The sequence below is a fragment of the Xenopus laevis genome, chromosome 2L (assembly GCF_017654675.1).
Source record: "Xenopus laevis strain J_2021 chromosome 2L, Xenopus_laevis_v10.1, whole genome shotgun sequence".
Classification (NCBI taxonomy): Eukaryota; Metazoa; Chordata; class Amphibia; order Anura; family Pipidae; genus Xenopus; species Xenopus laevis.
The window spans coordinates 17,673,707-17,688,508 of NC_054373.1; the positions used below are offsets into that span (position 1 = coordinate 17,673,707).

General features: G+C 41.5%; 1 protein-coding gene across 1 annotated transcript in view; it reads left to right on the plus strand.

The window, feature by feature from the left end:
• The window catches only part of cyyr1.L (cysteine and tyrosine-rich 1 L homeolog), a gene marked incomplete at its 5' end in the record, with an annotated part of 50,232 nt that overhangs the window by 12,126 nt on the left and 23,304 nt on the right, over positions 1-14,802 (plus strand). The window contains 1 exon segment of the mRNA NM_001095498.1: positions 2,229-2,331. Within this exon segment, the coding sequence (NP_001088967.1) occupies positions 2,229-2,331 (103 nt within the window).

Consider the following 14,802-nt stretch of genomic DNA (forward strand, 5'->3'; position numbering starts at 1 on the left):
AGTTGCTGATCTAATGAATATGTTTTACCTTGTAGTTTATTAATGGTTTATGTTTTACATTGGTACAATTCAGTGGTGACCTTTTTTTATCCCCCGTGGCTGAAGGCGACTTGATGATTAGCGCCAATAATTACCTTTGTAATTGAACACAGTGAATAGTTAGAAAAGATTTATATTCAGGTGGGGGTTTATGAAGAACAAAACCTTGTCTGGAGCTCTTCTGGCTCTCCTGCTTGAAACAGTAGGATTTTATAAAGAGTAAAATGGATTTTACATAAACTCTAACAGTAACACACTTTCAGTGACCGTATAGTCATGAAGGATGGTGAAATGCATGTCTGATGGCCATACATGGACCAACCGTAGTTGCCCACTTGACCACTGTCCAGATATCTCTCAGGCAGGTAATTTCAGTTGAAGAACCACAATGTGATATTGATGGGTCTGTATAGGCCTCTGTTATGATCCAACTGTTGACCTGAGGGCCAAATGGATTGGATTAACCTATGTTCTAACATGAGGATGGTAAAATCAGGAAAATATTGGTTCCTTGATCTTTAGATTTGAGTAGACCATCTATCATTCCCTCACTCTACTCAACAAGGAAAACCACATCAAAATCTTGGATTCCTGCTTTTTACTCGAGGAGAAACGAGGACCGTCGGATAACAAAGCGGAAGATTCAGAGACTTTGGTCACACAACTTTTTATAAGGAAAATCACATGCAACATAAATATTATCCTAAACGTTAAAGACTGAGGGTGGCTGGGGTTTAAAAATAGTTACAACAAATATATGTTAAGTAAGCAAATTATGAATACCTCAAATGGCTGGTACGCTGACATCTCAGTGTAAGATATCGGAATCCTGTCTCATAGTGTTCTACAAATCAGGTGAAAAAGCCTGTTGGTGGGTCCAATACACTGGTCAATATGATGATGGGCCAGCAGCTTTTATTGGCCGGTGAAGGACCACTGCATCAAAAAGAAAGTGATATGGATTCTTATTGCACCAGGAAGGTTAGAACAAAACACTGGTTTATTTATCTGTTTATCTTGCTGTTTACCAGCTTCATTCTCCATTCACAAACTGAGGCCGCACTGTTCTTCATGCCTTCTCTTTAGAAGATTTCAGTTGAAGCAAAGCAAGCCAAAGTGTTAGATCATGAGAAGAAATGGAAGGGTCGCTGCTTTGTCCGTCACACAGTCTGGCTATAATCATCCATAAATGGTTACATCTGACGCTGACTAATGAGGTGCAATTATTTTTAGACCAGCAGCAACACCTCCAGATGGTGGAGTCTTATTGGCAGAGTCCTCTGCACTACTTTTTCTTTTTAATATGTTTCTTGAATTGATTTTCCCAATATTATAATAATATGGACCCTGTAATAAACTAAAGAATGTGCAGGCATACAATACAGATTGGGGTGGTCATTCATTAAGTGCAGGGTGCAAAGTGCAAAAACCAGGGGAAGGCCACCATGTTTTTTGCCCTTTGCACCCTGCCCTGCTCATAGGCATTCCCCTATCCATATAGAGCCCTATCATTCCCATGACTCTCCATCTGTAGTGTTATTATCCCACCCCAAGGAGCTGGTATTGGGCATTGCCTAGAGTAGCCCAGGGTACAAGCAGATGAATGTTGATGTAATGAGATGGTCCATGCATAGCTTTAGTAGAGGTACCATCAAACTATGCCAGCCTTTTTCACATTCCCACCCCCTGCTAGCATCAGGAACATGACCTTTTCCCTTATAACCATAATTGGTTGTTCTATAATACTATGTGACCTTTAACTGCCACAAGGTCATAGTAATTGCCCTGGAAGAAGGCTTTTTACCCTTTATGCTCACAGCTGAAGCTAAGCAAGCCCCTTGCAATGCTGAAAGCCTGGGGCCACCATCAGAATAATTCCATTAGTTCAGCATGTCCAACCTGCAGGCTTGTTTATGAGATAAGTGTTCTGTTCCCTTTCTTGGATCCAGTTCTTCTCCTGCATTTTTGTAAATGAACCCTAGAGGTTATGTTTATGTTTTGTTTATCCTTGAACCCGACCCAGGGAGCAAATGTCTGTGTATTGTGTTGGCAGTTTGCAGTTGCACCTGGTTCCTCTGACGTCTGCTCACAACGCACATCAGTACGGTTCAATTCTGTGTCTGTCATCAGGGCTGTATAGTTCATAGTTCCACACCTTGCTCATTAAATGATGTGTTTTTGCTTTTTAGACATTTGCCAAGCCTATTGTGAAGCTGACTGCAAGTCATATTGCTGTGATGGAACGCCACCATATTGCTGCTCATATTATGCCTACATTGGCAATGTCCTATCGTAAGTACAATCTCCTCTGCAACGTTCTGCTTTTGCTGTAGGTAAGGTGAATTATATCTTCCGGTAACCATGCTGGTGAGATTTAAAAGCTAAGCCTTTTTTTTCCATCTGAAAGCAACAATATTAAATCATATAGAAATATAAAAAATCCATAACTTGTCCAAAGATGTGGGTAAATGGACGTGTCTCCTTCTATAATGAGACCAATATAGTTGTACTGTTCTAGATACTCCTGGAACCCAAGCTTGAAGATCCATTAGAGCAATGTTTGGAGAGAACGCTGATTTGCTGCCCCAGATATTATCAAACCAGAGCTAAATGTGGGGCCCAAGACTGAAGACCAATTTGGGATATACTTTGGTAGAATGCCTATCTGCTCTCCTAGATACTCCCAGATCTCCAGCTTGAAGGTCCATTAGAACAATGTTTGAAGTGAAAACTTAATTTGCTGTCCTAAATATTCTTGGAACCATAAGCTAAGGGGGGGTAGTTAAATTTTGGAACTGAAAGAGGGCTTGAACCCAAAAAAAGTCTGAATTCTGCCTTTTTCAGCAGGATTCGTATTCTGCCAAATTCTTCTGCCTGGCCGAACCGAATCCGAATCCTAATTTGCATATGCAAATTAGGGGCGGGAGGGAAATCGTGTGACTTTTTGTCAGAAAACAAGGAAGTAAAAAATGTTTTCCCCCTTCCCACCCCTAATTTGCTTACGCAAGTTAGGATTCGGATACCGTTCAGTATTCGGCCGAATCTTTCACAAAGGATTTGGTGGTTCGGCCAAATCCGAAATAGTGGTTTCGGTGCATCCCTAATAACAGGAGGAGGAGAGGCAGGGAGAGTAGAAGAAAAAGACTAGAGCAAAGGGCAGGGACCAGGAGAGGTACACATACAGAACTGACCAGGGGGTTCATACATATAATTTTATTTTCAGCTTATGAATAAAAAGTGTGTATATATAATATAAAGTGCATAATATATATCATCATAATTCTGCTTGCCCTTATTCATTCCAGGCATAGAATAGCCATCGGAGGGGTTGCAATGCTAATAGAACCCCCATCCTTCATAAAGCAGTGCTAGGATCACAGGGTATAGAATCCCCCACTACAATATTTGCATTTTCAAGCCTTTGCTTGTTTTTGTGACATTTCAGGCATCAGTCTGTGCTGCTGCACATAATCCTCCAACTGACAGGCGCTCATCCCTTAAATATTAATTCTCCCCAGATGGAGCCTGAGGCACGAGACTCGTTATCAGTTAATAATGCATACGCCCTGGTAACCTCATATACTCATTAAAAGAGGAAGATTATGACTCGTACACCATTTCCTATGTTTTATACACAAATCAAGTATCATACAGTTATTTCATTTTTTTTATATTGCACAGATGTTATTTGTGTGTACGTGAAGGGAACAGGTAAGGACTGCTCTGACGAGAAAAGCTTAGGCAAAAGCTCTATGATACAGTGCCCTCCAGTGGCCAAAAAAAGCTCCAAAAAACACGCAGTTTTATATATCTATATTGGATCAATATTATAATGCTTGTAACAGGGGTGTAATTACAGCGAAGCAGACCTTGCGGTTGCAGGGGTGCCCAGGAGTTATAGGGGTCCCACGAGGCCTAAATAAAGAGCAATATTAAAATATATTGTTAAAACAGGACAAACTCTGAATATGTTTGGGGCCCTAAAATGAATTTGCTGTGGGGGCCACTAACATCATTGTATTTCTAAATCATTGCTACTGAAAGTATTATCTGTCCGTCTATCCATTTCTATTCTCTGCACTGCTGGTTCTGACTCTTCCAAGGATGTAGTAGAAGCCATCCAATGAACAGACCCAGAGGCCCCTTTATGTGTCTTTCACAAAACAGCAGTCCAATCCTACTTTATGTGTGATATTCTAATTAAATTTACTAGAGTATTTGTTCAGGGGAATATTATGAGGTTCTGTGGATGTTGGATGACTTGTCATTGAGTGTGATGATATCAACTTACTGGAGGACGCTGGGTGTTCCAGCCACAGCTGGGGTTCCACCAATTAGTTTTATTACTGCCTTTAGAACACACCAGTGAAATCGACCTATTTAGATATAGGAAAAGCCCAGAAGTGCACCCACCACTGGGACAGAACTAAGGGTCAGAGGGTTAGATAAGTGCTTATTCCCAGCTGCCGCCATGTTTGTTTTAAACAAGACCTCCCTTTGGAGGCGGCTTGAAACACAGTGGTTTTATGGATATATAACTGGGATTTTCACCCAGCACCCTTTCATAAAAATAGGAACCTCAGCCGTAAAGCTAGGGATTGTTGTTTTAGCAGCTGTTGTTTTACTGTCGAGTCCATTAGCTTTTCCCATGAATGTCAATGAGGGCGTTGTACAGGACTTTAATTAGTGCCCAGGGTGGTGTTGGTGGAATTCTGCATTGTTCAGTCTATAATATACCTTAAATAGAAGGAGAATAGATCGAGGAAGTCTTGCTCACCTTTTGTGCATTTATGTCTGCTGCGTTGACAGTCGTATTATCCCACGTCATTGCTGGTAATGGGATACGGTCAGCACATGCCAAGAATAACTGGAGCTTCTACTGCTTGATGGAGACGAGTGATTCATTGGCATGTGATAACAGATATCAGTCTGGGCCAGTTTCCTCCTGCCGTCCACCCTTAGAGGTGTGAGTGAAGCACTTAGTGACCAGAATCCCCACATGGGCTGCTGCTATGGTCTGGCCTCTCTATAGAAATGAATCAGTAGGTTTGAGCACATTCATTGAGAACCACCATCAAATCTGCTCAGTGGAAGCTCCATATAGGGGCCCATGGGCAGTACCCTTAATGGGATTCAGTCATGATTTTTATGATGTTGTTTTATTTCTAAACTACACTGTTATAATTCACTCTACAATATAAAATTTCATTCCTGAACCAGCAAGTGTATTTTTCTTAGTTGTAATATTGATGTGTAGGCGCCATCTTAGGTCATTTTGCCTGGTCATGAGCTTTCAGAAAGAGCCAGCACTTTAGGATGGAACTGCTTTCTGGCAGGCTGTTGTTTCTCCTACTCAATGTAACTGAATGTGTCTCAGTGGGACATGGATTTTACTATTGGGTGCTGTTCTTAGATCTACCAGGCAGCTGTTATTTTGTGTTATTGTGTTAGGGACCTGCTATCTGGTTACCTTCCCATTGTTCTGTTGTTAGACTGCTGGAGGGGGGGAGGGGGGATATCACTCCATCTTGCAGTTAAGAGTGACTGAAGTTTATCAGAGCACAAGTCACATGACTCGGGACAACCGGGAAACTGACAATATGTCTAGCCCCATGTCAGATTTCAAAATTAAATATAAAAAGATCTGTTTGCTCTTTTGAAAAAGGGACTTCAGTGCAGAATTCTGCTGGATCAGCATTATTAACTGCTGCATTTTGGAAAAAAATGTTTTCCCATGAGAGTTTCCCTTTAAGGGAGGCAGCAATGTTCCTAATTTATGATGCTGGAGGGCATCCCTAGGAAAGCTATATGTATTTGTGTGTGTACCCTTAGCTGTGGTGTTTATTGAGTGACCATAGAGAGAATCACGTGGCTGCAAATTCATCCAATTCATTTGCAGTAGGTATTCAACAATGGCTGTACTGATGGATGAGTGTCATTGGAGATGCTCTGTCGTAATTGTTTCTGACTCTTGCTACAGGCTCAGGAAAGGCTGTACATTGATTTATTATGCCAACCAGCCCTGTGCATCATTCCTATGGGTGTTGGAGCGTTGAATGATGTGACCAATGGCACTGGAGAGCACCAGGCATAGGAGATAAACTCTCAAGTGGTAAACCCCCAACCTAAAGCTTGCTCAGAACAGGTCCAGACTGAGAATTAAAAAAGGCCCTGGCATTTCAGGTACACAAAGGCCCAATCAGCCCACACAGAGGCCCAATCAGCCCCCACCAGCCCACTAAATACTGACTTTCTGTGGCACATTATAGCAGCCCCTCTGGCATTTGCCAGAATCCACAGATTGCCAGTCCGGGCCTGGCTCAGAACCATGCGGGACAATAGTTACCCCTATCATGACTGTGATGCTTTTATTTAAAATAAAAGTACTGAGGCCCTCTGTAGCTAAATACACCCCAGGATCATTATTAAATGAGATACAAATACCGATTCTAAATGCCCCGTGTTTATTGCATATGATGTGTAAGTGGCTTTCATAGTCGATTTCCCATTTGTGCAACCTCGTATATATCTGCTGAATATAATCTGTCAAGTTCTTGGCCCAGTTTCACAATGGTGCCGAAATGTTCCGTAGAGTGGAGGCGTTTCATCTGCATTCATCTAATTTAATATCTGTGACTATAGAGACGTTGCTTGTCCTAGGCCTTCAAGAGATGGTCCATAAACAAACTCAGATAACCCAACTCCATCTTGATCTGATTTTATTATGTTATATAATCGGTTATCTCCAAAGAATGATCATTTACTTTCCAGATAATTAACAAAGAAATTAAGAATCCTCTGCTCTGACAATCACAGCTTTAGCCGTGTTCCTGTGTTTCTTCCACCTCTAGACCAGGGTCGGCAGCTTATTCCTCCATGAACTATAACTCCCAGCACCTCCTGATCGCCTTCATCTTTTAATAAAAAGCTGAAAGTTGTAGTTCAGCAAGTTTTGGAAGGCTAGTGGTTCTCCATGCCCCAGGCCATATTCTGTTTCTTTTTTAGGAATCTTCTATGGAAGTGGTCTTCGGAGTTTTTGATTTGATGGTGTGAGTTTCCCCCTTTATAAACAAGGTTGCAAATATAGAAGTCATTTAGCTAATTCACCCCCATATCTCACACTAACTGGCCTTCAGGATAGGCCTCCAGTAGAGTATATAATCATTTTCCCCAAATCTCTCCTTAAAGGACCGGTAACGTCAATTTTTTTTTAAAAAAAATGTGTTAGTATACATTGAAAAAAAACACAGAGACAAATGAAACTACAAAATCACAAAAAAAAGCTTTATTAAGAAATAACTTACCGAAACTCCACTTGCGCTCCTCTTCAGAAAGCGAATGGGTGATCCATCGTGCGGCGCTCTATTTCTCCTCCCTGCCTTCCTTATAGGAGATAGCCAGGGAGGAGAAATTAATCGCTTTTTCTGAAGAGGAGCTGAAGCAGAATTTCGGTAAGTTATTTCTTAATAAAGGCTTTGCGATTTTAAAGTTAAATTTGTCTTGGTGTTTTTTTTTTTTGAAAAAAAAAGGCAGACAACTCAACCTTGTCCATACTGGTATCCTTCTGGCCTATGAATTCTTCTAACTCCTTGAGAACATCTCCTTCATAAATGAACAAACTATAGCAAGGTGACAGTCATAACAATGCTTTTGAGGATTGCTAGGAGGTCAGGGGGGATCCTGACCAATTGTTGGACCATAATAAGGGTACTGAAACCAAAAAGGCTGAAAACATCAACATACATTCCAAGTGCTAAAACATACTCTCATAAGAATGGATCATGGATTTAGAGAAACTCCGTAGCCTGTTTGATATGATGCTATATTATTATAGAACAGTAGCACAAGTGTTAGTTTAATACTCAGGCCTGTGTTCAGCCTGTAAAGTTCTCCGTTAAAGGAGTAATTAAGGAACTAAATCTCGTGCCTGAGAATTTTGCATTTATATTGCCTTCTCAGCTTCCATTATTGACCGCAGATTTATTAGTTTGTTATTTCACTGGTGTTCTCGCACCTTCATTCCTCCGCCTTTGCTCCATTGAATGGGAGGGCAGAGAGCAATATAGATTTAAACAAAGAAAGGAATGAATTAAATTCATCATTTTAAAAAAAAAAAAAAAAGCAAATAAAAATTGACACAAAGCAATCCGACAGAAAGTTACTTAACATAACCAATTGCAGTGATATGTAGTCATTGAAATAATTCAGTAAGACCAAAAAAGGATTAATTGCATTTCAAATGATATTTATTGTCTAGTTAAACCTGGTAAATGTTAAGAAGAAATTTGTTTTTTTATATGAATTGCCAAATCCAGGGTGTGTATAAGACAGCCATGAAAGATATTGATACTTTTCAATTTTGATTACCGTATATACTCGAGTATAAGCCGAGTTTTTCGGCCCCCAAAATATGCTGAAAAACTCTACCTCGGCTTATACTCGGGTCAAGCGCAAAAACGGTCGCCGGCGTCTAAGAATAGTCGCCGGCGCCCAAAAATAGTAGCCGGCGTCCAAGAATAGTTGCCGGCATCCAAGAATAGTCTCCAAGAATATTCTCCGGCATCCAAGAATGGTCGCTGGCATCCAAAAACGAGACGCCAGCACCTCCAATGGGAGCAGAAACCCTCAATTTTTTGATCGAAACTTACCAGAAGCTGCTGCATTTCTCACCCTCGGCTTATACTCGAGTCAATAAGCTTTCCAAGTTTTTGGAGGTAAAATTAGGTACCTTGGCTTATACTCGGGACGGCTTATACTCGAGTATATACGGTACCCCAGTCCTCTAAGGGGAGCTGAAAAAATTTGAATATTGGGCCCAAGAGGTTAATTCCCCTGCTAGCTCAGGATGTCCTGGTAGCTGCCACCTATGCCCTAGGCCAGTGATCTCCAACCAGTAGCTTATGAGTAACATGTTGCTCACCAACCCCTTGGATGTTGCTTCCAGTAGCCCAAAAGCAGGTGCTTATTTTTTTACATCCAGGCTTGGAGGAAAGTTTTGGTTGTATAAAAACCATGTGTACTATCAAACAGAGTCTCCTGCATGCTGTCAGTCCACATAGGGGCTACCAAATGGGCAATTACGACCCTTATTAGGCACCCCCAGAAACCTGTTTCATGCTTGTGTTCCTCCCCAACTCCTTTTACATCTGAATGTTGATCACAAAGGTTGGGGAACGCTGCCATAATGCTTGGGAAAATAGACTCCATAAATGAGGTGTAGACAGTGGATAGTAGTTTTATGTCTAGCACACTGTAGTACTTGTGATATAGATGGGGTAGCATCAGCTTCACAGAGGAGAAGTAGTTTGGAAATTGTTTTACCATAAAGGAGAATTCAACCCTTATCTAAAAAACCCTATCCCCCCTACGCTATTTAGACCCCCTTCCCTTCTCCCCCCCAAACTAGCTGCTAACCCAGGGAAATTCCCCCAACTTTTTAATTACCCCTTGGTGCCGATTCAGGGATCTCAGTTCACGCAGCCATCTTCTGGGTCTTCGGTAATCTGAGACTGAGACTGTCGAAGCATGCGAAGTTGGAGCAATTTCCTGGTTCGCGGCAGCTGCATATGCGCCGAAATAGACGTAAATTGCCAAAGTGCCAGAAGAAGACATGAAGACCTGGAAGATGGCTGGCGTGAACTGAGATCCCTGAATCTGCACCTAGGGGTAAGTTAAAAGTTAGGGGCATTTGCCTGGGGGGGGAGGGTCTACGTAGGGTAGAGGGGAAGGATTTTTTTAAGTTAAGGGTTGAGTTCTCCTTTAACTAAAGTGAAGAGACACTCTATGGAGATGGATTTAGGCTATACTGAGGTCTCTAGAAGGCTTCCACTGGAGGGATTCCAAACCTCTAGAAGGATATTCCCACTAGCTAAGGAAACCACCTTCAAACTGTAATGAGACTGGGATGAGGTGAAGGCACCGGGAGTGGTGGGTGACTTTGAAAGCAGAGTCACTGACATCTAGGACAAGATATGTAGCATTAGTAGTGGTGTTATGACGTGGCGATCGAGAGTCTGTCTAATAGTCCTGCCTGATTTTCCTAATTTGTCTTGTCATATGTTGTCATCAAGGGAATACCTGCTGCTAACAGCCAATACACCCATTTGATGTTCAATAACCCCTAGAGCCCCAGAAAATGACAATACAACTAGTGATTGGCGAATCTGTGCCATTTCGCTTCACCAGAAAATTTGCTAATTTACCGAAAAATATGCAAAGCGGCGAAAAATTTGTGAAACGCATTGAAGTCAATGGGCATCAAAATAATTTTGATGCAAGCGTCAATTTTTATACGAGCAACTATTTTGTTCAAATGCATTTAAGTCAATGGCGGTCCGAATAATTTTGACGCGCGGCAAATTCATGCCTGGCGAATTAATTCGCCTATCACTAAATATGACCAAGAAAGGCTTACACTTAATTGTTGAGTGTTGATCCCGATTGCACCAACAACAGCATTTGCACTTCCTATGGCAAAATATCTCCGGGGAAAGAATTTCAAGCTGAAAGACCTGAATCAGTTGATTCCCAATCTTTGGTCTAGTCCTGCCTGGACAGCTCTGCTTCCCGCAAGGTATTTCAGCCTTGAAGTCTGAGCTTAATGTTCTGTTCACTTACATTTAATGTCTGACTTACAGTTAAAATGATGTTACCGAAGGTAAATCCTCTATAGAATATTTCTACTCTCTTGTTCTTTTCCCAACTCTCTGACAACTGTAGTGCAGCTATTATCTCTCCTGACAGATTCTGTCTCCGTTATGTATGACACTGGCTAGAATGTGCTTTTACTATAATGGCACAAAAATGGACTTAGATGTGGCTTAATGGACATAAGCTACAAGTCTGCTCAATTGCCGCTTCTACCTTCGCTACTATATTTTGCTCTCTGTTTGAAACTCTATAGCACTTTTTATATTTAGTCCATCTTCAAGGTTTAGTAAAAGAAACCCCCTTTTAACCCATGTATACTTAATCATATGCCTGTACCAATGTTCAAATATAATACAAGTACAAATTTTAGTAATATGAACATCGGTACAAGCCTATATTTCAGCATAAATAGATTAAAGGGGGTTCATTTTACTAAATAATTGCATCCCCCCCCCTAATCTATTTAGTTTGGTTAGAGAAAACTTGGTCACTAGTAGTCCTCAAGTTGTTTTTGGATTAATTTAGTCCATTTTCCTAATCTTTTTTCAAAATATAAGGACTCATTTATTATTGGATCTGCAAGAGCGCTAAATGGTGCAAAATTGCGATTTTCTATTTCTCAGTGTTATGGCTGCATTCTGCACATAGAGCACAAGGTAGCCCTGTTCTTAATTTCTAAATGACATACAATCTAGGGGCCATGTGCCATGTACCCCCACCCCCTGCCAAACACAGCTGGTGCTATGTTTGAAGGATTGTACAGGTCTTTGCACTAGAGTTCTGCGCGGGACCAGTTGGGCAGACCCATGGCCAACCCAGACCCTCTAATGCACAACCCCACACAAGCCCACTGACCCGCAATCAAGGGCCCCATTTAGGGTTGCCCCCCGGCCGGTATTTTACCGGCCTAGCCGGTATAACACCTGCCAAGGCCGGGACTGGTATAGTTGCCGGTAATTTGTAATACCCTTAAAAAACAGCCCTTGGCCCGCCCCCAATTCGCTCTGAACTTACCTTTTTTTCAGTCTTCTGGACATCGTACAATGTTGCTCCACCCCTTTTGCGGCACAATGTGTGGCTCTGCCCCTTTTTGCATCACAGACTGCCCCCTTTTTGTGCCCGCCCCCCCACCGGCCGGTAATCTTTTTCAGAAAAGGTGGCAACCCTAGCTCCGTTCCTGCTATCTGAACCTGGCCAAAACTTTAACCGGACCCGGGACCCATGTAAACCAGAAGTGACATCATTGGTGGGCGGAAGTGACATCACTCCAAAGGCGGATCATTCAGGTCAGGAGGAAAACTGTATATTTAACATGGGGAGATGGGGCAGGTTACCTGTGCATACCTCCCAACATTTTGGAAGTAGAAAGAGGGACAAAAAGACTTGCAGCGACTTTTTTTTGCCCATGCAAAAAAAATTTAGCCCCCTCCCTAATTACCATGTCCATTTTACAAAATATGACCGGTTATAAATGTTTGAACACATTTCTTTTGTTTTTATGTGTTATTACAGTTTTGCTAATAAAGGTGAATTGCCCGTTAAGCAGCAAATCAGTTTCCCCAAGAGACCTGGTTATCTTATATTGTTACAAAAGTGTCTAAGTATCTCTTTGGGGCTCTCTGCCAAAAGCCAATTAAGTTAGAGACTTGATCTATTTCTGGCTGTTTAGTGCATAAGATCAGAGAGAAAGTTGGGACATTTCAGTTATAAAACCGGGACTGCGGGTTGAGCTGTTCCGATCAAAACGAGACAGTTGGGAAGTATGCCTGCGGGCCAACTGCATGTTTAGGGAATGCACCCAAAACCCGACTACTTTGAGGGTATTCTGTGGGTACAGGACTCGGCACTCCATTTTTGGAAACCCATGGGGCAAAGTGCAAAAAACCGAGCCGTTAGCTATCTTAGATGTAGCATGTAAAAATTGAATTCCAACGTGGAATGTGTGTTAATAATATTAAATTTTTCCCAGTTCTATAGCAAAACAGACATAAATGGGCTATTAAAGGAAGTCTTTTTTACAGGCAGCTTGAGGGCGTTTGACACCAGCAGAACACGACCCGCCGATATTCCCTCTTTCCAGTTAGAGGCTGATGAATTAAAAAGACCACACAGTGTGATTTGATAACAACTCATTCATATTAAAGAGCTCTGCTTCCTAAAGATTACGCTTTAATTATACCGAAACATCTCTGCCAAATGGCTTTTTTTTTTTTTTTTTCAAGGAGGGTGATTCTGTATGCCCAAAAGCAACATTTTCTCCTTTCATTCTCTTTTCCTTTGAACGGAGATGTGAAGTGTGAATGGTTTGTTATTTTATTATCATATTGTCTGTGTCTGAGTGATTACTGTTAGGGTGGGTTGTGTTTTGTTCTATACATGCCATAGTGAAGGGGTCTGGGTACACACACGCACAAAGGCTGAGAATTATGGGTGGATTTAGCCAGTAGACTTCTAAAGTGTTGCTTGATCCTCACCTGAGCGAGCTACATGAGATACAATAGTCTCCATAGTCCTGAGTTTCTCATCACTTACAGCACCAGTTATCACATCCCAATCATCTTCTTGGCATGGAGCTTCATGTACAGGCAATGGAACTGTTATCCAGAATGCTGGGAACCTGGGGTTTTCCAGATAAGGGGTCTTTCCATAATTTGTATCTCCATACCTTAAATCGGTGATCCCAAACCAGTAGCTCGTGTTGCTCCCAGAGCCTTGAAACAGGTGCTTATCTTTGAATTCCAGGCTTTGAGGGAAGTTTTGGTTGCATAAAAACCAGTTGTACTGCCAAACAGAGCTTCCTGTGGTCTATTGATCCACATATGGGCTACCAAATAGCCAACCACATTACTTTTTTGGCACCACTCATGAACTATTTTAATGCTTGTGTTGCTCCCCAACTCTTTTTATATTTGAATGTGGCTCACGGGTAAAAAAGGTTGGGGACCTCTGCGTTAAGTCAACTAGAATATCATATAAACATTATTTAAACCAAAATAGGCTGGTTTTGCCTCCAGTAATTATCTTCTTTTTTTTTTCTTTTTAAAGGTAAAATTTTGTTGTTTTAAACACGTATAACATAAACAAAACACATACCATTAAGGTAACATAGTTTCCATGGCAGAGGTAACATACATTGTCTTGATGTTTCATTCAATAGTTTGGCAGTCCCTTTGGGCATTGGACAGGTACCCATTCATCCAGGAGAAGTCTTATTGGCAACTAGGGTTGCCACCTTTTCAAAAAAAGGTGGGGGCGGGAACAAAAGGGGTGGGCTGTGATGCAAAAAAGGAAGGTCTGTGATGCAAAAAGGGGCGGAGCCCTGTCACACAATGGCCAGAAGGCGAAGAAAAGGTAAGTTTGGAGCAGAGGGCCACGGGCTATTTTTAAGGGTATTACAAATTTACCAGCAACTTCACTGCCGGTAAATTTGTAATACCATCCCCGGTCTTGGCAGTTGTTTTACTGGCTAGGCCGGTAAAATACCGGCAAGGTGGCAACCTTATTAGCAACCGAGGTTAATCACATCGGTGATTATAAAGAGCCTCAGGCTACACATTTGGAGTCTTCCGGCTTACGTTAGGGAACCGTGAAAGGATTAATCATATATTAGTTGGGATTAAGTACAAGGTACTGTGTTATTGTTACAAGGAACAAAGAAATCATTTTTTAAAAAACCTGAATTGTTTGATTAAAATGGAATTATAGGAGATGACCTTCCTGTAATTCAAAGCTTTCTGGATAATGGCTTTCTGGATAACAGATCCTATACCTGTATATTTAACCCAAACTAGAGGTTGCAAGTTTTTAGAAAGATGAGAAACTTTGTATAAAAAAGGCAAATTGTAAATTTGTAGGGGTTTCTTCACTGCATTGTTCTATGAAATTTAAAGCTATTGTCCCATCTCTGGTTAGGAAAGGGCATCACTACCATAGTACTCCTGCCATCCCAATTATATAAGCAGTAAGCCAATACTTATAATTACATGTAAGGGGTGTGTCTGGTATCGGCTGTCTGTATTTTGTAGGAACCGTTGAAAATCAGACTCAAAAATGGTGGATGCCTTAGTATGCCAAGAATGCTGGGTGCCAAAGGAACCACTAAATGATTTGCAG